Source organism: Macrobrachium rosenbergii, chromosome 44 (genome assembly GCF_040412425.1).
Source record: "Macrobrachium rosenbergii isolate ZJJX-2024 chromosome 44, ASM4041242v1, whole genome shotgun sequence".
In the NCBI taxonomy this organism is placed as follows: domain Eukaryota; kingdom Metazoa; phylum Arthropoda; class Malacostraca; order Decapoda; family Palaemonidae; genus Macrobrachium; species Macrobrachium rosenbergii.
In genome coordinates this window covers 12665504-12693003 of record NC_089784.1, presented here as the reverse complement: position 1 = coordinate 12693003, position 27500 = coordinate 12665504, and the positions used below count along the sequence as shown (strand labels likewise).

At 37.7% G+C, this 27500-nt stretch overlaps 1 protein-coding gene across 5 annotated transcripts in view; it reads right to left on the bottom strand.

The window, feature by feature from the left end:
- Atg1 (serine/threonine-protein kinase unc-51-like protein Atg1) overlaps positions 1-27500 on the bottom strand; it is a 325243-nt gene that overhangs the window by 60378 nt on the left and 237365 nt on the right. For 2 of the 5 annotated variants that reach the window (XM_067087767.1, XM_067087768.1), the window contains exon 1: positions 25886-26131. The exons of the other annotated variants lie outside the window; for them this stretch is intronic. In XM_067087767.1, coding sequence (XP_066943868.1) covers positions 25886-25921 — 36 coding nt within the window. In that variant the 5' untranslated portion in view covers positions 25922-26131. Of the gene's footprint in view, positions 1-25885; positions 26132-27500 lie in introns of those variants that run through there. 5 annotated transcript variants of the gene reach the window in all.

The window sequence follows — 27500 nt, the reverse complement described above, 5'->3', positions numbered from 1 at the left end:
CGTCGAGGTATTCCTGACCCCTTGGTATTTGGGCGGAATATCCCAACACTCCAGGCTATTGCTCGGGCCAGATGCTGTTAAAAGACCTTTCGAGCCAATCAGGGAGGCGAGTAGGTCCCTCCAGTGCCATCAGAGCTGCTGGGCAGCTGCTGGTGCTCTGTTTCCTAAACACGATTTAGGACAACACTCCAGCAGCAGCAGCGCCAGGTCAGCAAATTACCCGATTGCCAGGAATCCTGACTACGCACACAAGGATGTGATACACGAGAGCCCACTGGCTCGCTGATCTTTGTTAGGTCTGCTCCAGCGAAATCTAATTTACAGACATGGCATTTCCATTTGCTGTGTTTAGGTTAAAAAAAAAAAAAAAGGGGGCAATTTCTTACATATATACCAAAATGAGTAATTTCACTTAGACAAAAGCATTTGATAAAGGGTTCTAAACTCTAAAAAAAAAAACAAGACAAGACAGATAGCATAATATCCTAAGAATCGTGCCCACAGCCACATACGAAAAACCTAAATAAATTTGAACATGTTAAAACCGCAGTAGATAAGAAGCATTGAGTAAAAAAGCCACAATAATGTAATTGATAACCTGTATATTTCAAGATACAAAAATATACAAAAAAAGGATAAAAAAATACAGGTTATCAACTACATTATTGTGGCTTTTTTACTCATTATTTTCGATCACAATATAGTGATGCACCACAGATAAGAAGCATTACCGCAAAGCAACCTGAAACGAGCATACCACATACATAATTCAGCTATTCCATCAGCTGGGTACTAAATGTGCAGCTAATACAGCCAGGTTAAAATTTAACCTTTAACATGATGTATGGGATGAAAATAAGGAACTCACTCTCCCTCTCTTACTTTCATTTCCGGGAAATGTTTATCTCCCCTACCGGAAGGGACTAACCAGACAAAACATCGGATGGGAAAAGATTTATTTAGTATTTTGTTTACATCAGGAGACAAAGGGATAGGCTAAGGGCACACCATAATGAATACTAATACAGCTAACAATATTAATGAGGGTACAGCCGCTGCAATGCAGTTAAGGGGCTATTTAAATGTCGAGAGAGAGAGAGAGAGAGAGAGAGAGAGAGAGAGAGAGAGAGAGAGAGAGGATGACAGTAAGGAAGAGAGAGAGAGGGAAGAGAGAGAGAGAGAGAGAGAGAGAGAGAGAGAGAGAGAGAGAGAGAGAGAGAGAGAGAGAAATTTCATCTATCGAAAGAGAGAGATTCATAGGCGTTCATTAGCCGATTACCTGTACTCACTCAAGAACCCATTCCAAGCACAAAGTAGCCCGACGGAAATGAATAAATAAGCAAAGTGACACCACCACCACCATCCCCACCTCGACTCACAACACGGAGCATTCCGAAGAGTTACAGGGAAGAAGGACCGCATCTTGTGACATCCCTCAGAAACAAGACGTCCGACGTCATCTTTCGCCAAGCCATTTTATCTTGTTTGGCCATCAGCAGTGCAGATGACGTAGGTTGGCCCGGAGATAACTGCATGCAAACGTCAGCGCTACAATTTCGGTTCATTACCGGCATGACGACGTTACTTGGTTTACACACTTCTAAGTTCCTCGTTGGACGGGTCGGTATAGTTCTCGGCTAGCACTCTGCTGGGCCGGCGTTCGAGTCTCCGGCCGGCCAATGAAGAATTAGAGGAATTTATTTCTGGTGATAGAAATTCATTTCTCGGTATACTGTGGTTCGGATTCCACAATAAGCTGTAGGTTCCGTTGCTAGGTAACCAACTGGTTATTATCCACGTAAATTAAATCTAATCCTTCGGGCCAGCCCTAGGAGAGCTGTTAATCAGCTCAGTGGTCTGGTTAAACTAAGGTGTACTTAACTTTTACACATTTCTACATAAACACGCACGCACACACACGCACATACAGCCTGTGTACAATGGCAAGATAGCTTTTGTTGGACTGCGTGCATACGAACATGCACAAAATGAATATCATGAATACATCTGTCATTTGATTACAAACATACACCTAGCACGCTCTCAACATTACTGTCACCTCAAACTGATTGTTATATGACACTGCCATAACGCAATACTTTTAATGAAAAAAAAAAAGCTTCTAAAATGTAAAAATATTTTAGCGAACAAGTGAAAAAAAAAATAGGAGAAAGGAAAAGTTCTTGAATGGACCTATAGTTCTTCAACAACTTTAAGTTTTTTACCCAAAATTTCATTAGGTATGGATTGCCAATTAGGAGAGTTAGGATTTCATGATCATCACAATTCAAATATTCTTTATAAATTTACAACCAAATGACCGTCGTAGTATACCTCAAAAAGCTGTGTTTGTTTACATTTAATATAAATAAATAAGAAAGGAAAGCTACCCTTTCAGAGACAGAAAAGTTAAGTATACCTTAGTTTTACCAGACCAGAGCTGATTAACAGCTCTCCTAGGAGAGAGAGAGAGAGAGAGAGAGAGAGAGAGAGAGAGAGAGAGAGAGAGAGAGAGAGAGAAACTGCACACTACAATGAACAATGCGGAACTAATGAAGATAACCCACAGTCCCAATGATTGATTTTCGCAAATGATGCAATTCAGTGCGAGAAAGAATTGCAAAAATTTCTCAGTATTGAAATATATCACGTTCCAGGCATAATTATGTTATTCTTCAATTGCGTGCACACAAATTATAAATAATAACAAACATACTAAACTTAGAATCCAAATATAGGTTTCAGAGAGAGAGAGAGAGAGAGAGAGAGAGAGAGAGAGAGAGAGAGAGAGAGAGAGTCGTTTTGAAACTCAAATCCGGTTTCATATCAAGTAGTCACGTTCACTCAATATTCATGCAAAAAGGCATAAAGTTTAATTTGTGCAAATATGTCCATCAGAAACGCCGTACCTGGAGTCACGTTAACCCTCGAGTCATAAACAGTGACGGCAAACTTTCACCTACTTCGAAAACGATGATGTATACGGAGAGAAAGGCGGTGAACAATGCCACGTTACGACATCGCTTGTCATCGATTAAAAAAATTGAAGTCGACGATTCACACAATATAAAGAAATTATAGATGTTATATACAGAAAGGCAGGTAATAAAAAAAATACTGACAGTCTAAAAATGAGACCAGATATTTCAAATTCTACGTAGTAGATTTGATTCAAAATAAATGAAAGAACGATTACTCTCTCTCTCTCTCTCTCTCTCTCTCTCTCTCTCTCTCTCTCTCTCTCTCTCTCTCTCTCTGTAAAAGTGTATACTCAAAATTAGAAATAACACAATTAACAAAGCAATACAGATAATAACAGTTAAAGTTACCAACCGTTCAAGATTCAGAAAAGAATTTAAAGATCTAAATTCTCTCTCTCTCTCTCTCTCTCTCTCTCTCTCTCTCTCTCTCTCTCTCTCTCTCTCTCTCTCTCTCTCTCTCTCTGGGATAAAAACTCTCAACCGCAACGTTAAGTAATGGCCTACTATGAAAAAATAGAAATAAAAAAATAAAAACTCTATTACACAGCCGGGTCGAGTTTCCGGGCGAATTCCCAACCCTATAAATCTGTATAAAAATGCGGTTAGCGGCTTGGTCCTGAGGGAAGATGGGAAGTTAACCTACAGTCCTGAGGTGGGACATTAGTTCACCCATTAAGATGATGACCGTTTGTTTCGGTGTGACAATTTAAATGTGTATGATATTAAAATTTTCCAACTAGCAATGCCACGCATTTAGGAACGAAACGACGTCTGTTTACACACATTTCTGAAAAACGAAAATAAAAATTCTGAAGACTTTTCACCACGCAGTAGGAATCAGTCATCAGAATGAATTAACAGGAAACCTAAGTATCATAAAATGACAATACAGAAGTCATACGAATCTCAAGTGATCAGGATACAACGAAAACAATTGAAAGAGAACAAAGAAAGTTTCAAATGTACTTTTAATGCCAGAAAACGGAGGAAAAATACGTCTTCAACAATTATCTCGAATCTTCATCACAGCCACAAAAGGCCTCCCGTTACTCTTACGAGGGAGGAAGTTGGAGGGAAGGATTAAAACTGATCAAAAACTTTTCGCTAAGCTCTAAAGATGAAGTATGTCATCCATCTCTCTCTCTCTCTCTCTCTCTCTCTCTCTCTCTCTCTCTCTCTCTCTCTCTCTCTCTCTCTCATTTTATATATATATATATATATATTATATATATATATATATATATATATATATATATATATATATATATATATATATATATATATATATATATATATATATATATATATATACATATACATATATATATATATATATATATATATATATATATATATATATATATATATATATATATATATATATATATATATATATATATATATATATATTATATGTAATCACCAACGAATAAATTTACTATGGAATCTGAAAATATAAGTGGCACGTGCATTCATAATTTTGAATTGAAAACCACTTGCTTAAATACTGAGATTTAATTACATCTTTTTCCCAAACCTTTACGCCAAAATTTCGTTTATGGTTGATCTGTTTACAAAAATCCCATAAACCTTTTATTTGGCAAGGCTGACAAGGCCAACTCAAAGGCCCTGTTCAGTCGAGGCCTTAAGAAAAGAAAAAGATAAAAACGATGAAAATGGGAAGGATCAAATGTAATGAAAGAAAAAAAAAAGAGAAGAGAAATAAGGGTCGAGGTTAAATACCAGGAAAGCAATGGACCAGCGGTTCTCAACGCGGAGGGGAATTGTGGCCAAGATTGTGACCAAGGATTTTGAGTATTATAGTATTATATGCATATTGTCCGGAATGCTCCTTTTGAAGGAGACAATTTTGGAAAGGGGGTGGGGGTTTGAATGAGACTCTGCAAGGGCCAAAAAAGGTTGAGAACCACTGCAATAGACGCACAATTATGACATCATTGAACAGAATCATTAGAACAAACAGATGAAGCTAAGCACTCCACATTAAAAGTAATTATTTTCTGTTCTCAACACAAGTGCAACTTTCATTTTCATGATTTTCTGGTTTACTTCAATGGGCCATTACGAAAGGAAATTCATTTCCCCTTCAACCGCGGGTGTGATTTCGGCACTGTCAGCACGATACCGCCTCCTATTAAATATTTCACTTCCATGATGAATATTATTTGACCAAAAATTTTATTGCAAAAAGTAAAAGTAGGTCTCAGTTATGACCTACTTTTACTTCTTGCCATTATGAACCAGGTGAGAAAATGATTGGAAAAGCTGTGACCTACTAAAAGTTAAGTGAAGGCTTAAGCGAGGGTTTCGAATGAAAATCATTACTGAACTGATCATTGCTAATGTTTCACATACACTACTATTGAAGGAATAAATGACATGGTTGCTATTAAAATATTGACCGTGATTGCGTTGCGATGAACCAGGCACGTACTGACGGGAATCCAAGTGCTGACGCAGATGTGACATACAACCTTGATATATAAATTCACTGAATTTCTAGTTTTCCTAAAAACTGCAACGCTTTGCTTGATTTATATACCCAATGATAATAATAATAATAATAATAATAATAATAATAATAATAATAATAATAAATACAACCTTAGTATACAAAATGAATTTCTATTTTTTCTAAATGTTACAAGACTATTCTTGAATTATATACCTAATAATAATAATAATATAATAATAATAATATAATAATAATAATAATAAAAAATGACAAATAACAATAATCATCATCATCATCATCATCATCATCATCATAAGTACAACCTTGGTATATAAAATTAATTTATATTTTTTCTAAATGTTACAAGGCTATTCTTGAAATATATACCTAATAATAATAATAATAATAATAATAATAATAATAACAACAACACTAAAAGATGACACAAATAATGACGATCCCGTGCCAAATATGAACCACACCTGTGACACGGTTCACCTTGACACTGCACCGAAGAGAACCCCGTTTTCTTTGTCGTCCGGGATCGATTTTCCGTGAAGATCCTTAAAGGGGCAATTGGCGTTGCCATTCTCGAAATATGTCGCGTAGGGTGGGGTGTGACGTGTGTGTAATGAGATTCGGCCACGGCACCTCAATCTATTCCAGGGGTGAAATCATGCAAATACAAACGTCTAAATGTCCATTTAGTGTCTTCCTGTTTCTGACAGTGTGCCCAAGGGCAACCAGTGAATCGAATAAGGTAATGAAATATTCCTTTTGTTTATATATGTTTATATATATATATATATATATATATATATATATATATATATATATATATAAAACTTATATATATATATATACACATATATATATATATACATATATATATACTATATATGTATGTGTATATATGAACAAACACGAATAAACACAAACACCTTTTCATGATGTCAATATTTTAACTGCTTTCTAGTCAAATATCCGCATGAAGGCGTTTCCACGGTATTTGTCGTGAAGGATGAAAGCTAGCGTAAATATCACGTGAATGAAAGTGGGCGAGAGAAGAAACTTAAATAAACAAATCAAAAGTTAATTAAAACGCTGAAATCACTTCGCAACAGCGGCAAGATGAAGCGATTCAAAAATTTAATTCATTTGCTTGACACTCGTTAATCGCGTTTCTATAAAAGAAAAATTCTACGGTTTTTTGAACTTGCTTTCATGATTGTGCATGACCATTTCTTGACCAGATTAAAAACAAGCATTTTTCCTAAGAACTTTACATTGAGCATCAAAACTTTTATTCCACGACAAATATAGTTTGCGGTAAATATAACGTTTTCATCATTAATCACAGCGCGAACATCTTTAGAGATTACATCATTGCGGGTGATGAGGAAAGATCAACAATACATCAACAGATGTAAAGAAGCAATGCCAACAATGCACACTATAATGAAAAATACCAACAAACATTTATCATGAAATCCTGCTGAACCCAACTCTGAGTAAGAAGAAATAAAGAAACAAGAATTGCGTGACGGATGGACACATTTCTGGCAAAGCTAAGACGTACATAGAGTTGCAAGCCAAAATAATGAAACAAGATTTAATTCGCCAGGGTGAAGATTGACTTTCAGATTTAGGTAACTGTTAAGGCTTCGTTCTGATTGGTCTTTACTGCAGTGCGTACTATAACCAACATAGAACTCTACTGATTAGGATTTAAGTTACAAGGGTAGCAGTACGCCTTAATGGAAGGAAAGAAAACTTTGACTTCGCTTAATGGGAGATGGTGAACCGCCTATAATGAAATCTGGTTTAACCCAACATTTAGTAAAAAAAAAAAAAAAACTAAAACAGTCAAGCCCAAATAAAATTTAATTCTTTGAAGTGAGGATCGACTTTCAGAATAACATAATCGCTTAGCTTCATTCTGACCGGTCTTTATCAAAATAATATAACCAAAACAGTAATCTACTGATATGAATTTAATGAACAAGGGTAACAGTACGCCTTAGTGGAGGCAAAGAAAACCTCCATTTTACTAATGAGTAACGAGAATCTTGTAGTGTATTTACATTATGCAACGGCTACCGACTTTTGAAGATAATGATCGGCGTTTCTAGGTAACCATACGGTTACGTAAGCCAAAACGGGCGTTGCAAACTACCGTACGGAAACCATAAGGGCGTAATGACGGCGACGGGCGTGGTGTTTTCTTTGTAAGAGCGTACGCCTCACGTGGGCGGAGGCAGCAAACCATCTAGGAGGTGTAAGTGGCCGCGTGGCCTTGAATCTTCTACGCAATTCGTTGCTGTGAAGCTAAAAGGCCAGGTTAAAAATGGTGCAGTAACATAATGCGCGGAATAACAATACAACTCAAAACAGGACAGTATCCGCCAGTCGCCCACGAACGAGATGAGATTCAGTCATTCAAGGCACGCACGTTCCGTGAACCATGACATTTAATCATACATACACACTATTATTTATTATATATGTATATGTATATATATATATATATATATATATATATATATATATATATATATATATATATATAGATAGATAGATAGATAGATAGACAGATAGATAGATAGATAGATATATAGATTATTTATGTATTTATAATAATTATATAGCTCGTATTTTTTTATTTTTCATAAGTTTTGAAAATGGGAAAATATATATATATATATACACACACACACACACACACACACATATATATATATATATATATATATATATATATATATATATATATATATGTTTGTATATATATAGATAGAGATATAGAGAGAGAGAGAGAGATATATATATATACAGTACGCGCATATAAAATTTCCCGTTTTCAAAACTTACTGAAAACTCAACAAAGATCAGAGCCAAGAAAGAGGCGAAAAAGACGGGTAGGCCAAAACCCCAACCATGCCTGTCCATTTGCATCCGTCTGTTCTGTCATATTCTGGTCCAGGGACATTAGTCGTATATCATTAGAACCTCAGGAAACAGCAGGAAATTGATGATACTCGACTTCAAGTCTGGACTAGAACGATTTCCGTTGCGCACTTACTGGAGGTCATGTGGTTTGATCTATCCAAGATGTTCCCTACGGACATTCGTGAGATACAGTTAAATTGGCTGTTCTATAACGTCACTGTTCATTTCGTCTTTATGCCAGGTCAGTGAATTGGTAGACAACCGACGGTCCTTTCATTCGCTGACGTAGCCACCATACAAAAACGTAAAAAAAGTGAAAACGAACTTGCTTTGTCCGTCCGGAATCATGAGCGATGAGGTTCACGTCTACTTGTAAAAAGCTATCTTTTATATATTTCTCACAAAAATCAGGTAAACTATCATAAAAAATAACCCTGGGTGTCTAGATCTCATACCAATAATTTTACATGAAAAGCAGTTTCGATATTACTTTTGCAGTGATTACGCCTTTCACTAATTCTCTGGGCAAAAATTCCTGTTTCCTCTACGCGAAGCATAAAGAATAGTAACAGAGTACGATTTCCTGCCACAACTTCGGCCTATTAGGCAAGCAAAACGATATTCATCTGCCCATATGACAAACCACCAACTAATAATCTATCCTCAATGGTGAACGAAAGCGACACAAAGTCGCGGTCACTGGGCAAAAAACAAAAAAAATAGTCCTATCTTACTCCACTAAGATCACTGACGCCAAGTTAAGTTGGGTTTCGGTCGTGTTGTGGTCCCCCTGACTCGTTAGCTCCTGAATGATCTTGCTTTATATACGTTGGATCTGGTGGCACTGACTCTCACGCACGCTTTTATGAATCCTGTATCTGCATTGGTTTGGGTGCGCTCTCCATAACAAGTCCCAACTGCATCGGGAATAAAACTTGAGTCTTTCGCTGTGCCCCAGCTATCCGGAGAAAGCGAAACACCCCACACAAACCGGATCATTGACGACCACTGCGTGACCGACTTACGAAAAACTTACAACTGATCTGAAACCAATAGCCGACCACCAAATTACAGTCGAGTTTTACTCTAGTTCTGAGGAGTAAAACTGTCATGAAACATTCGCGACTCGACCACACCAACCAGGAAGTACAGTGAAATTCAAACATTATAACCAAGTAATCAAAAGTAGTTTCTTACTACTGCCTTAGTGAAAGCCTAGCTTGACATGTATCACAGCATTACTGTCCTTTATGACTAAATAAGCCATTTTTTCATTTTTTTACATACACACAGACACACAAACACACATATATACACAAATATATAGTTACACATTAAAATGCCAAACCTCGCATTATAAGTAATTATCCTTAAGTTAAATCTCGTAACATTTTTTCTTCAGGGTTCAACTCTACAATTACAGTAATCAGACATGCGGCTTCTCATGTCCTATGATTATTCTATAATGCTTCAAGTCTGATAGTGCTACAAATTCTAATATGAAAACATACTGAATACTAAACTCATTCCCATGTTAAAGCTTGTTTTACAGAAACGTTAAACCATTTGGAGAAATTCGCTGCAGATGATAGCAAAAAATTTAAGGTAAAATCTCCAAAAGGCAGCACAAAATTTAAGGTAATATCTTCAAAAGATATCACAAAATTCAAGGTAATACTGCTCCAAAAGATAGCACAATATTCAAGGTAATATCTTGAAATACATACACACATACATACATACACACACGTTTTTATTTCTACCTAACTGGATAGGTCCTACAATAGAAGGACTCCATAAAGTTTTACGAATGATTTAACTGAAGCTCAAAAATAACAGCTTTGGGTACGACACGCCCCTAACCTATTTTACTGTATAAAGACCCTAAGCAATATATATTTTCTGAGAGCCCAACACAACTAATGGAATGGTGGTATATGTAAATAGGCCTGCTTCGGGGTTAATGAACTGGCAATGTCAGAGCTAATCAACCAATACGACAAAAAAAAAAATAAAAAATAAAACAAGAAAGGAGTAAAGAAAAAGGGCGATGTCAGACCACGTAGTGTTACAAAGTTAGGACTAAACGGGGTCGGGAGGTCGAGATATCGTGAGGCAAACTGAGTCGAGACAGGTACTCACGTTTTTAACGAATTAGGTATCCATCTTTACTTCCTTTTCTTATAAAAAAAACTCGCAGCAGTATGAAAGCAAACCCTAAACTGAAATAATAAAATAATAATAATAATAATAATTATAATAATAATAATAATAATAATAATAGGCCTATGGTTCACCCTACTAACCAGTCATCTTTTTGCAGTTTCAGGTAATTTATTATTTTCTTACATATTAATAATTTACCAAACTTTGAACCACCAACGCCCCACGCTAGTTCCACAGGCCATGGTTTGACAAACTTGGATCTCCACAAAGGATAAAGATTTTGAAATAAGCAAACCCGCCCCGCCCCAATTTTCCACTATTCTCTTATTATATGTCTGTAAGTGGAAAGTGAATGGACCCCATCTGAACAAACCTGAATCCCCTTCGACATGGATGCTTTGTGCCAAGTTTGCTTACAAATGACCCATTGATTCTAGAGAATAAACTGAAAATGCGAGTTCAAGCAAGACATACGTACAAACTTACAAAATTACATACATACATACAGATGCCATAACAACTTTAATGAGAAAAGCTCATTTGACCCTTCAGCTCAGGTGAACTAAAACATGTAATAAGAAGAAACTGACGCAAAGTTATTCATGAGTTTTTTTTTTTAAGGATTCACCAAGAGGTGATGTATTTCCATCAGCATACAAATAGAAGCAGGGCGTTCTCAGATTGCAAGTAGAGCACAGGATGTAATCACTACCACACTGACGAAGGCTTTACAAGAGTATTCCGCCTAACAACCTCTCTCTCTCTCTCTCTCTCTCTCTCTCTCTCTCTCTCTCTCTCTCTCTCTCTCTCTCGTATACACGTTATTACTGAGACAAAACACATATTCATGTTGCTTTTGTCCTCTCGGCATTCCTGTTCGATCAGATTTGAATAAACTGTAACAGAAACTAAACTCTCTCTCTCTCTCTCTCTCTCTCTCTCTCTCTCTCTCTCGTGAACACGTTATTATTGAGACAAAATATACATTCAGTTTGCTTTTGACCTTTCGGCATTCCTGTCCGATCAGATTTGAATAAACTGTAACAGAAACTCTCTCTCTCTCTCTCTCTCTCTCTCTCTCTCTCTCTCTCTCTCTCTCTCTCTCTCTCTCTCTCAGATGATCCTTTCCTGTGGACGTCTCCTCCATGTTGTTTTGCTTTTGTTTACCGTGAGTCACGTCACTGTTTACCTCGTCTCTATGACAAACGCATACAATAGAATAACAAGTGAAAATCATTATGACCACAGTCATTTGCGTGATTCTGCCTTCCTGTACTGCAGCAAGACGTTGCTATGGCGTTGTCACAAAAGCACTACGCATGTACCTGTACATGCACAGTAATGTATGCATGTATATACACAAAAGCATGTATGTGCACATACCTTCGTACATCACCATGAGGATATGACTAACCTGGTCCTGATAAAATAAAGGTAATTCCACGGACGCGTCATGGGAAACGACTATCTGGTTTCTGAAACTCCTTCGCTGTTTCTTCAAAATTCTGAGCGTAAAAATAACATAAGGCGATGAGAGAGAGAGAGAGAGAGAGAGAGAGAGAGAGAGAGAGAGAGAGAGAGAGAGAGAGAGAGAGAGTTTCAACTCCACAGTAGAACTTCATATAATATATATACATACACATACTGTACATATATAAATGTTATATATATATTTATAATATAATTACTTTAAAAACAATTAAGGGAAATTCATTATGACAACTAAACCATACGATAAAAAAAGTCACTCTCCTTGAAAGAAACTGACTGCAAATCTAATAAAGAACAAAACTTGGGAAAATATAAAAATTATTTTTAATAAAAAAAAATAAGGTCCATGGCAGGACAACGACCATGAGACGCAAAGTCAGCAACCGCAAAACATAATAAAATGAGTCATATATAACGCACATTTTCCTGTTTGTTTTATGACTTTTTTTTTTTAGCTGATCGGTAAGATGGGTCAAAGAAGAATGAGAGCAGTTTGCTAGCTATCCATGGTAGGGAAGAGTTCTCAAAAACTTAAAATTTATAATGACTGGGCCCGCCAAAAAAAAAAAAAACCTTACAAATAAAATATTATTGTACTACGAAAACTTAGATAAAGAGGCACCTGTACAAAATAAAAATCCATGTTAACACCTGTGTGGTGGTCACACCTGAACACCAATAGATCATTTAGTTAACATCTGCATCTTTGTCAGGCGGTGGGAACTGCGTCGTCGTTTTTGAGAGAGGAAAAACAAGGTCACGGTTCTTTAAGGTTTGAGCAGTTTAATATCTTGAAATAAAAAAATTTAAAAAAGGCCTTCCCGTTCATGAGTGAAAGTGAAATTATGCCGTGATTTGTGAATTAAACATACAATTTTAGCCAAAGGCCAAGCGTTGGGACCTATGAGGTCATTCAGCGCTGAAACGGAAACTGACAGTAAAAGGGTTTGAAAGGTGTAACAGAGGGAAAACCTTGCAGTTGCACTATGATACAGTTGTTAGGAGAGGGTGGTAAGTAAGATGGAAGAGAATATGGACGGAGGCACAGTAAAAGGAAATGAAAGGAGTTGCAGCTAAGGGCCGAACCTTGAGTAATGCCTACAGTGCGCCGCGTGAGATGCACTGAAGGTTCCCGTCCATGAGAGAAAGTGAAACCAAGCCATGGTTTGTAGGATAGTGCTTATACAAACGCCACGTGGAAAACTGTTAACATAATCATATAGTTGAAAGGGAAATTTATTTTTATTTAACAGTGTATGTGGGGGCATAAGATTATGCTTTGCTAAATAAAATCTCTATTCAAGTGTGAAGAGCGTCTCAGAAAAAATGAGAGAGAGAGAGAGAGAGAGAGATTCAGTCGGTGTAATGCGCATGAGTCTTCATATGTCCTTGGTCCGTGACCGTCAAAACGAAAGATCTGATTTCATTTAAAAAGAACTGCAATCTACCTCCGGCCACTTCTTGTATCAATATATTTTTTTTAACCATTTGCTGAAAATAACAAAGGTCACAGAATGATCAACTTATGATTTAACATTTGTTCAAAAGAGGCCACGTTTGGCCTTGACCTGTTAAAAAGGGCTGGGGGAAACATAACAGTTCACTGAAGTCGAAATAATATTAACGGTGTTCTAAACTATTATGCAAGTAGAATCTAACTGCGCATCTGTGTCGCTGCTTAAATTTGCTTTTATTGCTTTTCTTTTACGGCAATTAATTTACGCTATTATTATTTTTATATACCTAATAATTTTATAGTTTTTACATAATTATCGATAGACGTTTGCTATTTTAGCGCCACTTAAATAATATCAATAAATCAATCAATCACGTGCCCTCCCGTCACAAGCAAGAATGAAACCTTTGATAAATATACCTAACACTAACTGGAGTCAAAACGTAAAAGCGTTTACCACACACTCTAAGTTGGGCTACCAATATCCAAACATGCAAGAAAAATAAAAATAAAAGGAAAACAACTTAACGTTTCAATACGTAGAATTCGATACGAATTTCAACTGTTTCTCGGAAAATGCTCGTATGCTTAAGGTTATACATACCATAACGTGATGATAATAAATAAACCAACCACGTCACGAAACGATCATACTGCAATAAATACTAATCAGATTATGATGATGTTAAATAATATAAACAGTGTGAAAAACATAAAACAATTCCTAAAAGAAGTATACAGAGTTCTGACTGCAGTCTAATTCATGTTCAAAAACTCTTAGTAAGTCTTTAATCAGTTTTTTTTTTTAGCAAAGACCAAAGAGGAATTAATTAATAAGTGCCATTGAAAAAAACTTTTCTAACTCAATAACTGTTCGACTAAATATGTCCTTACCGAAATACAAGAAGGAATGGAATATTCATATAAAAGCCAGTCACAGTTGTTTACTATAAATTCAAGAGAACGTTCAACGTGAATTACAACAAATTACAAAATGTGTTTAACTATTTTCCTATTAACCACATCCACAACCACAAACGGATATTAACTTGCAGCAAAATCAACGGCTTTAGCATTGCTTAATCATCTTGAGCGCACCTTACTTTTTACCTTTGCCCTCACACTTTTAATTAAGAGAGAATGTCATTCCTCCTCAGGCAAGAGCAAGCTGCTTCTCTCTCTCTCTCTCTCTCTCTCTCTCTCTCTCTCTCTCTCTCTCTCTCTCTTCAAAGTTCTGCCCGTATAAAGGGCGAAGAACTGCTACAGCAGAAACTTGCGAGGCTCACTAGTAAATTAATGAACAATCAAATATTTTCCCGTATTGTATTAAAGTAAAATTAGTCTCGTTAAGTTAAAAGAAAACATTTTTGTGAAAATGGAACAAAATTACCAAAACCAGAATTACAATCGGGCAACACAAATAATGAAATAAAACAAAGTTCAAACCAGTGATTAAAACATCCACATGGCAATAATCCAAAATCATCATCATTTTGACTCGTCATCAAACCAAGATAAACCACCCATCTGGGGCCAGAAACCACCTTCGGAGGATTTATCTCCCCCGTCGTCATTCCCGGCTACCTCATCACGCTAAAAGCTTTCTTACTTTTCCTCGGCTTCGTTTTTTTCTCACCGTCCAATTTTATTCCAAGAAATGACCACCATCATCACCTTCACAATCCAGCCCCCCTTCCCCCAAAAAAAAAAAAAAAAAGAAAACAAACAAACGAGCTGAAAAACCTCTTTCTCTCCCTTTCTTCAACTTGATAAAACTCTCTCTCTCTCTCTCTCATAACAATATTCCGGGAAGAATATTTCGATATTCTTACGTCATGGCCTCGCTTCAACAGGTTTCTCCAAGCATGCGTGAAATATCTGATGTTAAATAAATTGCACCCAATTAGCTTCAACGTAAAAATAAATAGGAAAATGAGAAAAATGATTTAGAGAAAAACGCCGCCCCAGAAAACTTCCATGGAACTCACACTCGTGTATTAGCCGGCTTGACGCCACTTCTCTTCAGATATTCCCAAGCTTCATCAGGGGTAATGACGATCTAATTAGCCATCTCCTGTAAATTGCTTGCTTAAGGCAATAAATACGGACTGAGTTACTGGACAGGCTTTTGCCCGTGGCAAGGCTTATTAGAATGGAACATAAAATTTAAGCCAAAGGACAACCGGTGGGACCTATGAGGTCATTCATTGCTGAAAGGGAAATTAAGAGTAAAAAGGTTTGTCTAACAGGAAGAGAACTTCGCAGTTGCAAAGTCAAACAACTGTTAGGAAAGGGTGGACAAGAGGATGGAAGAATGATAATATGAATAGAGGTATGGTAAAAGGAATTAATTAATGGGGTGCAGCTAGTGATGCCTACAGTGCACCACGTGAGGTACACTGACAGTACTAACCCCCCTACGACAAAGGTTTATTAGAAGACCAAAGTATAAACTGATAAGAAAAGTATCCCATAGACTTAGGGTTCATCAGTCAAACTAATCGCCATTACTTGCTAAAAAAAATTGTGATATCAAGCACAATATGATTTTGATACACAACAAACGAGCTAAACGAAACACGAGAGAGAGAGAGAGAGAGAGAGAGAGAGAGAGAGAGAGAGAGAGAGAGAGAGAGAGAGAGAGCGTTCTTCCATAGTTACGACACCCTCCTATCGCTACAGTTATCCGGAAATCAATGCTCCCCTAATTTCAGCAGCGCCATCATCTTCATCATCCCCGTCAGTAGCATCATTATGACTGACAGAATGTCGTACCAGAAATACCCTCGAGCGAGTCTCCGTCACGTCTCTGCCCTGAAGATGAAATGGTTGGACGGCGAGGGTTACCGTGTTCTGTCTCATGTTTGTATAGGGTGCGTTCATTACACAAACTTGACTGATTAAGAATTACATGGCATCGCAACTGCGAAGTTTACTGACACCTCAAGGGTACGGTCCTGCCATTACCATCATGAAAATCATTATGAAAACTTGATGCTTCCATAAGTATGAAGAAGAAGAGTTAAATAGGACACTGAAGTGAGGGCAAGCAACGTGTATTTACTTGAGCCTGATGGTAGTAAGCACTGAGGATTACGCAATGAACCATCACATAAATACAGATTCAACTATTTTCTGTTTGTAGCTCTGATAACAAGAATGGAGAGATTACAGACTTGAGATCATTACTGGTCATTCCAAAGTCAGTTCGATGCTAACCCAATTTTTAAAATTAAAACCTGATGCAGAGAGAGAGAGAGAGAGAGAGAGAGAGAGAGAGAGAGAGAGAGAGAGAGATCTTTTAATTCAGCACGCTAACAGGGTGATGTCACGCTACAATCAGTTTGTCCACAGTAAAATAAAAATAGTTAACAGGATTCCATGAACTTACATAAATTCATTTCTTTAATTTAGTGTGAGAGAGAGAGAGAGAGAGAGAGAGAGAGAGAGAGAGAGAGAGAGAGAGAGAGAGAGAGAGAGAGATTTTGTTAATCAAAAGTAGAGTATGCATTACAAAATCAAAATAGCAAAACCCAGTTTTAAATTGTAACCTTAAGGCAAGGTTAAAAGACAGCACCTGCAATTTTTTTGTAAAACGTCTGCATAAGCCCTTACATTCTGAAACTATTATTCCGTGTGTGTGTGTGTGTGTGTGTGTGTGTGTGTGTGTGTGTGTGTGTGTGTGTGTGTGTGTTAGAACAGTATATCAGTGGGAAGACAACAAAAAACCAAAACGAAGTGTGTTACGAAGGAATCCTTGCCCTAGTTATGAGTTACGACGAATAGCGGACATACTACCATAACAAGAGACCTTTGTTCTACAATTTTAATCATACGAGCACTCTGCTTTATACATAATTAAGCACATACGTACGTAGGCTACATATTTAAGTATTACGGTGGGTATACATTTAAAATTATTCTTTTCAGATTCAACACGTTCTAAAATTCAGTCCTCTACAACAGGCTGGGTACGGCTAAATTACAGTTAACGTACAGATGCCTATATGTAGCCATAAACTCCCAAATAATTTTTAAAAAAATCTCAACGGTGGTTAAAAAAAAAAAAAGTATCCCTGGTCAGTTGCCAGCTGCTTGAAAAAATAAATAAATAAAAACAGATAAGCCCAGTTACATAACGATTCCTCTTCCCCGGGCTCCCTTGTTTTCTCCTCGTGGTTGACCATCGGTTGTTTGCGTAACAAGAGTTCGCTCGTGCGTAGAGCGTTGGTATTCTGCATAATGTAATGGTCTCGGAGCACGGACGGAAAACTAAGAAAGTGTCGCTTGAAAGCTTCGGGGTATGGCCATCCTGAGGGATCTAACCTATAGCATTTTATTTATATTTCGTCCGCCCCCCCCATTCCCATTCCTCTTTAAATACATGGGTCCTTTTCTTGGAATCTAACTGCCGTGTTGAGACTCTTCAAAGAAATGTTATATGTATTTAACACATTTAATTTGAAATGACTTGACGAATGTATCAACATATCGACAGCAAGAACGCCCTTCTATGATAATACCATTATGCAAATAATGCCCTATACGTTACTTTTGCACAAAAGGCAATTTACATAAATTATACACTCACGCACCGTAATTGAAGTGAAATGATCGAGGTTAAGGCAACTGCCAGCCAGCTGCGTCAATAAAACAAACTGATGTTGCAAGAAACAAAACCAGTGTACGAGGGAAAAAAAAATAGTTCAAACGATCTAGTCACTGGAATTCATTTTAAAGGTACATTTCACCACATTTTATTTTTAATACCAAGCCATAAGAATAAAAATAATTACGTATCAGCATAGCACCCATTCGTGCCGGCCATATCCTCAAGAACACAATCAGGAACACCCACGAAACCAGTTCCGATCAAAACTGGCCCTGGGTTCAAACGAACCTCGTCCCTGCAAGATACACAACTCCTTTTCCGAAGGGATCATGGGCAGGAAGCCTCCTCGGGAGCAACCCTGCGCAAAAGTAATGACCCTCGGCCTGGGTATACGATTACAACACGTACCCCTCCAGACTTCGGCCTTACATAACCAGACCCGTGTTCCTTCCTCTTCGCAAGGAGAGTACGAACGCCGGTAGACACACCCAGCCTGTATGAGCTCCAGAAATATCCAGGGTATACTAGCTCATATGCCCAGGGTATAAGCGTTCCATTCAACAAACCAATGAATGAGTTGGAATTCAAAGACAGACTTTGTAGGAAATTATTTTTGATGAAGAAATACCACAATACAATACCTTGGATAATAAATTGTGAAAATTTGAGATAATTCCCACATGGTCACTAACACAAAGTAAAATCAGCTGCAGTGGAAAACCTCTCTCTCTCTCCCTCTAATAATTCTGACCTCAGATTTATCGCCACGAACTAAATCTGGCCACAAATGCATTTACGTAACACCTCACGCGAACGAAATGAAAGAAACGACATCAGGTACGCCCGCATCCCCTCACCCAGTAACAAACAAAAGCATGCAACGAAATCTAAGCAACATCCCACTGACGTCAAGCAGCCAGCTTCCATTTCCCATTGTGAATTGTCAATTATTCAACGCATATTATGTGTGACGTCTGCGATCCCCTCCCCCCCCCGGTGGCACACCTGCCTCGGTTAATCTGCGCCTTGGCAAGCACGCCGCATTAACACAGACGACAGAGCGGTTCCGAATAAGCTTATTAACCTCGCTATGAATTTATAGCAGAAGACATTGCTGAGAAACCGCTGATTCTACCTCCAGTTGCTATACTTTTGAGGGTTGGGGATGAGGGATGGCGGCATAGCATTTGCGCCATTCAGATTTATAGTGCAGTCTCTCTCTCTCTCTCTCTCTCTCTCTCTCTCTCTCTCTCTCTCTCTCTCTCTCTGACTTACCAAACAAAGTGGTTGCCTCCTCCAAGGAAAAAAAGAAAAAGAAAAAATCTGCAAGACTAAAAACCCAAAAGAGAAACAAACGAGAGAAACGAAAAATAACGATGGAAGAATGAAAACTTTTCCCCATTAACAAACCCGCGTTGGCGGAGGAGGAGAAGGCAGAGGAGGAGGAGGGAGGAGGAGGTGGAGGAGGAGGAGGAGTAAGGGAAAAAGATAAAAGAGAAACTCCCCTGAAGCGTAAGGAAAGGGCCACTTTGGGTGCACTCGAGCTGAACAACTGGATACAGGGGAACAGAAGGGCACGGCAGAAAAAAAAAAAAAAAGTTTGTCCAACAAATGCTTCAACGAAATAAAATAAAAAATGGCGAGGAATTCATTTCACTGGTCCAGGCGTCCTAGCCGAGCATAACATCTCGATTTCTCGCACCAATTAGGGGAGATGAGTTCCTTGAAGATGTGCACCGGGATGAAAGAGAGCAATGCATTAGATGAATTATTGGAAGAACAGCAACCGGAAATGAATTTCACACGGTGTTACGTCAGCTACGAGGGAAAACAATGACAGACGTTGTACTTAGTACGAAAAAGACTAAAAGGTGTGGCAAAATATTGGTCACCTTCCCATCTCGACAAAACGTTTAACAAGTTGTAGTTCGTTCTTAAGCGAAAGCTTTTTGTCACGGTGTTTCTATTTTATGAGCATGTCTAGAAATTCCTTTTCGTTTTAAATGTTAATGGTAGCAGTCTACAAGGTGCATTTACCGTTTATTTCCTGAATGAAGGTAAGCTGCCTGTTAAATGTACTTCATCAGTGAACTTTATTAACAGCAGGGCTTCAAATTGCTTTCCTCAGTTTCGTATTTCTGCACGACAAAAACAGCAAGTAATGTACTCGAATCTCTCTTTCTCTCTTCACAGAATCAATAACTCCTACAACTACAATTACTTTACCTTAAACGCAACCTTTACATGCACAGACCGTGATACCTACGCAGAGGACCTTGTAAAAATTTGACTTATCAAAGAATATTTGAATATATACAAAACCTGCAAGAGGGACAAAGAGGGGAAGAGAGAGAGAGAAACAAAGTTGTTGTTTTATAAACAGTGACGAGAGTAATCAGCGTGCAATTTACATGTACGACACCAAGTATTGTAAATTATTAATCTTCCAACCGTTTTAGAACTGTAATGATCAACTAAAACAGCATACACGAATATGTGCAAAGATAAGACGGAAAAGAACAAACTGAGTGCCTATAAACAGTCTTTAACGGATGCTTCTATTCAAGTCTATATGAAGTTACTTAGCCGTAAGTACCGGCGATAAGTCGGACCCTTTTTCATATTTCATAACTGGTCTAGTGAGTTTTCTCCACTTTCCTTGTAAGACGACCTTCTGACCAAATCTCCCTTTCAATCATTTACTTTTATTTCTAATACTGATAAATAGCGACCACTACTTCTCATCCATCATGCTGTCTCAATTCACTATCACAAGCTACAAATGCGGACACGGTACACTATCCCTCACAGACGCACATGAAAATTGGTCAAACACTGATAAGAAATTATTCAATCCTAAATGAATTGCCCTTCCTCAAATATTTTCATTCGATCTAAACATACTGAAAGCTATTTTCCATGTACTGGTTGGTTGTATATAAAGATTTAGATAAGTAAAATTCTAATCCCGAAACGAAAATCATGTATAATCCTGTACTGGACACATTTATTACCTGTAAGCATGCACGGCTGGCTATGCATTTTCTTTTTCAGGAATAATATTCCAGAGCCCTCAAGTCAACTTACTGGTCGAGTTCAGAAAGAAAAACTATTCTCATTACTCCCTCATCCCCTCCACTTCCATCCCACTTCAGTAAGGAGTAAATATATACAAGTGATTCGTTACATTTTTCTAAGGCAAAGTGAAGCCGAATATGCATCCTGTAAACGTATTATGAAATTTAGATAGAAAATCCGTTCATGTAATAATAAGACGCGTCTGTTTTTAGAAAAATGCGTACATTATGCATATAATTATGCATGTATGCACAGTGCGACCCGGTGCATAGGCATTTCATAAAACGACGATGAAGAAAGAAAAAAAAGGGGGGGGGGGAAAGGCGTATGCAAGGGAATGAATGCGTCCCTTGAGGGCCCTTGTAACTCGACCCCTCTCGTCGAGTGGTCGGCCTCGACAGAATGAAACGAATTATGTCTCTCTCCCTCGCTGCTTTTAGGCCGTATTAAGAAGGAATGGAAAATCTTCATTCGGCAGTGCTGGCTGGATTTCCTTCGTATGGCCAACAATTTAGAATTATTAGGCGGTGCCTTTAAAAACCTTGTTTGCTGAAATATCGCTCATAACACTGAGGTCGGTATAGGTGTAAAAATTTAATTGCCATATGCCTTCAACTATTAGGAATATGGAAACTAGCTCAACGATTCCAAGGGACATTCCGAGGTTCTTAATTAACGCTTAAAACGATTGATTCAAGTATTTATCTTCCCTTAGGAAACTAAATATACCGGATTACAAACTTTGTGTCTTAAAACATACTAAATCCTAAACAAGCAGCAACTAATCCGAGGGCCATCAATAAATAAATTACAATATAATTTACAACTACATTTGTACACTGCGCACCAAGATATTACAACAAAATACCGCCTGAAGTGAAGATCATAAAGACTCTCCTATTCTGCAGGAACTACGATTCTGACGATAAAACACTAAACGACAATAATATTATAAAATATAAGAAGCACCTTATTTCGAAGACATACAGGGGCCCACCAGAGAGGGAACCATCCCTATGGAGGGCTGTACATGAAACCAAAGTGAAAGTGTGACGTGTATATGAAATTGAGAGAGAAAGAAATAAGCATGACCACATTAAGAACACATACCATTGGCAAAAATCGAGCTTAATATCGAAATTCTGAATTAAAAAGTAACGTCTTTTCTATACTAGTTCCAAAATGGTTAACTCACAATCTGGCTTAGCCCAATCATATTCTTATCCATGTACATATTTTGCTAATGTACGTGCTAGCTTTTACTCTTTCAGTAATTCATTATTCTGCTTCTTTACACACACACACACACACACACACATATATACACACATATATATATATATATATATATATATATATATATATATATATATATATATATATATATATATATATATACATACTGTATTTATATATATATATATATATAATACATATATAAATATGTCAAATATGTCATGTATGTATGTATGAATGTATTCTTGCTTGTATACACATACTTTTCTAATGCAACAAACGAATAGTGAGAATGCCTGAAGTATCAATTCCCTCACTTAATAGTTACAGCAAACTGATCCTGACCTTGAACCTACTGTACATTCATGAAAACAAATGCATGTAATTCTAACTACCACACAAAGAAAGAGAGAGAGAGAGAGAGAGAGAGAGAGAGAGAGAGAGAGAGAGAGAGAGAGAGAGTAAGCTTAACCGACAATACAAGTGTAAAATATACAATTAAAATCATATATCCACCGACACCCACTTGCTAAAGTGAACTAGTGAATTCTGTTCTACGTAAGGGCCAGTATTTGTCTCCCGGCTACAAATTTTATTGTTCTCATTGTTTAAATTATAATTTTGTACGTCCCTTTAGGCATCATAACATCATCGTACAACCTAAATTATTTATCAAAATAAAAGATAATCTACCCAATAGGTTTTACTTTTACTGTTATGAGTGAATTGATCTGACGTAAAGCGGTAGTAGTAGTAAAATTAGTAGTAGTAGTAGTGGTACTAGTAGTAGTATCCTACATTTACGTCAAGTCGTTAATATATCCAAGTACAAAACTCACTCTCAGCGGAGCACGAATAGTTCCTATGGTTACCATGGAAATCATGTTACCGGGTAATCTACCAATAAGCCTATTCTCAGCCCCAATCTGTACGGAAACGCAAGTGTGAGCAGAAGAGTAGGCCTACACACCATCCCACAAAATTAGACTCGAATGGTAATTGAGGAGCGGATGGCCGCCTCATGATAATGCTCAAGTGTCAAACCACAGCAAACCCATCACAAACACTCGAGGCTTAAGACTCATTCTCTTACATGTACTGAAGCCGTGGGAAACAGCTAGACTAAAAATATTAACCACCATTACAACAGAACCTGAAAAGTAACACTGAAATTACAAAAATAATTTTAACAAAAATGAAACAATCGCCATCTGTAATAATCATCATTGTGACGAAAATTAACAAGCAAACAATAGAAAACCACACGATATACTGGCTCCCCATAAACCAAAAAATGCGATATGAGACTATGGAACGCGCTTCCTTTACTTGCCATCCTTTTGTATCTTATTTCACAAATACAGCTACAGCTACAGCTACAGCTCTCTCTCTCTCTCTCTCTCTCTCTCTCTCTCTCTCTCTCTCTCTCTCTCTCTCTCTCTCTCTCTCAACCGTGGCATACTCTACTTCATAGCTACAAGGAAAAACATCCGAAGAGTAATACGAATGGACCCACAAGGGTCAAATCCTTTGTAGTAGAAACCAGACCCCCAACCATTGCAGTTAAAGGTAAGTGAATGAAGACAAATGCAGGGCCGTAGAAAGGGTGGAATGACGGGGAGCTGAAGCTGATTTGGAAATAGCTACACTCGGGAGACTAGGCACGGATGTGGGTGATGGTTGTTCTCTTCCTCTGTGAAATTTATGATGCTTTCTTTAGCCAACTTAAAACATGTGCACTATCAATCAAGAAATATATATATATATATATATATATATATATATATATATATATATATATATATATATATATATATACATACATACACGCATACATATAGGGGTATTTAAAGTCAAATCTATGACGAAAATGTCTAATAAACAAAATACTCAATGTAGGTGAACTCCTCCCCCTACTATGGAACTGCCACTACATGACAGAGAGAAAAAAAGCGGAGAAAAAAGGTAGGCTTAACCACATCAGTAAAAGCAGAGGAGCCTATATAAAAAAAAAGCAGCAATTACAGGTGGTAAAACCAGATAGGTGTGACGAATAGTGGGAGGGGGGTAAAGGAAGAGAAAGGTAAAGGCGGAAAATGTGGGGACAATGAACGTAGGGGAAGAGCAGAAGAGGACAATTAGTTATTCACCTAAAGCCGAGGGCTTTTCACAAACTCTCACGCCCGGAGCTTCATGAACAGACGACGTTTCAAGGAGAGAGAGAGAGAGAGAGAGAGAGAGAGAGAGAGAGAGAGAGAGAGAGAGAGAGAGAGAGAGAGAGAGATGCTTGCTGCAGTGCAGCTCAACCTAATACATCACCATTAATATGACTATTAATTCAAGTAACACAGTAACCGGACGGGTGACAGGTTACATCAAACACAGCTTGTCACCTTAGCACACGACAACAAGCTGATCACTAAAGCATAAGGCCAGGCCAAAACCAGCAGCAACAACCAACACCTCAAGATCATACAATCAATACATCTGATGCAATGTATAATACAGGATTACCTCACCGTTAACCACACAACTCCTCCTTGCAGTGATCAAGTGCAAGGAATACAAGGATTCCTTACAAGTTACTATCTTCACAAGGGTTAAAAATTAAACCTTTTTTTTATGATTCATAACGATTCTTTACATTATTAGGAAAATAAAGAGGCCACTTTTAGCAGCCAGAAATTGGATTATATGGCAAAAATGCAAAAGAAGGGCTTTTTGGGAGTTTTCATTTCTAGTGCTTTACTTAGCTTGCTTTCTGGTTATTTATTATCGGTAAAACATTATTTTAGTAGGCAGGACCTACTGATTAACCTACCACAACCCTACCCCTATATCAAGCACAAAGGAGACCACAGCGAGAAAGCAAGATTTTTGAGAAAGGAAATGGGTTAACAACACAAGGGTACATCCTATGTACCCTTGTGTTAACCTATGGCACCAAGTCGTACCTGGCCAGGTTCAGCCCCTCACCTAACCTAACCTAACCTAAAACACCAAAACTCATAATTATACAGAATAAACGGTAGGAATGCATCCGACCTATCTTATGATACCAAATTCTACCTGATTGGGATCAGCCCCTAACCTAACCTGACCTACAGCACCATAAATCATAATCAGGAATAAAGAGAGCATTGCATCCTGCCCTAACTAAGGGCACTGAGTCCTACCTCCCTGGGATCAGCACCTCACAACCTGAATTATAGTACCATAAACTTTATCATGATAAAATCAAAGGATAGTAGTGCACCCTGACCTAACCCTTTGGCACCAAGTCCTACCTGATTGGGTTCATCCCCTCACCAGGTCTGACCTACAACTGCACCATAAATCATAATTGAATACATAGAGCAAAAGATAGGAATGAATCCTAACCTAACGCGGAACACCGGGTATCACGCGCCCGGGCACCTTCCACCCCTCACAACACTTACCTGACCCAGAGTGCTGCAGATCACGTTCCAGTCCATGCACTTGGTTTCAGCAATTATTACCCGTCAGACAATAATTGAAGGCCTTTCAACTGATGTCTTCGGTAGCGTCTTCCTTTCATCGATTTACAACATTAAATAGAATAAGAGTATTATTCACACATTAATACAATAAATATTTCAAAGTCACAACGTCTGAAGACGTCTAACGTGGGAAGTGGCCAACCGGTGGATGACTTACGGCCGAATGGGTGGAAAACTGGAAACGTTACCCAACGGAAGACTGCCAGAAATATCACTGGAACGGATCTGAATACTTTTCAGTTATACAAAAAAATATATATTTGCATAATAAATGGCGACATTTAAAGAGAAAAATGTTAAATATAAGGGTGTATGTAATAAATCAAATATGAATTGTTACTGCAACGGTATTTAATGAAACAGGAACTGCTTCATTAGTCGGAAAAAACGGTCATACGGCTCATTTCATTCTCGGTAGCTTGGAAGAAAGGTCCAGCTGCATTTTGAAAATGAAAAGCGTAGTCAAATTACGAGTACATTGACAGCCATGGTTTAAAACCCTGACGGGCGTTCTCATGCATATTTACCGATCAGTTATGTAAAACACCATACTTTACCATATCCTAAATTATTTATGTCCGTCACAGGAACAGCATTATTTACACAGGGTACGAAAGATAAAACAATACCTATACCACATCAGCATATCTGCTTTGGGGGAGCAGAATTTCTTCTAAACTGTTATATAACCAGTTACATAACCTTTTAGTCTTCACATCGGCTACGCGAAATGAAAGTATATTTACCGTGTTGAAAACAAATTTTGTAACTTTGCCATTACTGCATGAAACGAACCAATAATATCACACAGCCACAGATGTGAACGCACAACCACCTCCCGACTACACTGGCTGAGATACAGGCATTTAAGAACTAATCACATTATTATTATTATTATTATTATTATTATTATTATTATTATTCAGTACATGAAACCTCTTCATATGGAACAAGCCCACCACAGGGGCCACTGACTTGAAATTCAAGCTTCCAAAGAATATGGTGTTCATCGGGAAGAATTAAGAGGAAGTAGAGGGAAATTCAGAAAGAAGAAAGAAATTTTAACTAACACCTATGGCAAATTCTACACCACTCCACTAACTGACTCGCAAAGTCAGCTTTCAACTTCTCCAGCTAGTCGTGAGTTCACTGTAACAATAAAAATAATACTGTTTACTGCTTATTCCTTTTTTTTCCAGGGTCCTACTTCGCCGATCAGAACTACGTTACCATTTACATTTAGCTAAGAATCACCAACGTTTCTTGAATCAGTATTCCTGAACCAGGTTAAGAACATCCTTTATTTTCTTGTACGTTTCTTTATTATTGTATAAAATTGAAATAATAGTAATGAAAGAAACTGTGAAAACCAAAGAAAGCACGCACTAATGAACAGAACAGTTATAATATCGTACATTATGACAAATCTGCTTTCACTTTTCTGCCTCGCTGTCTGACCAACAACAAACGCCCTCGGGTACCTCTTTCCTTCGAAACAATATCATTTTCCCATTTCCTGCAGTGTTCTCGTCCC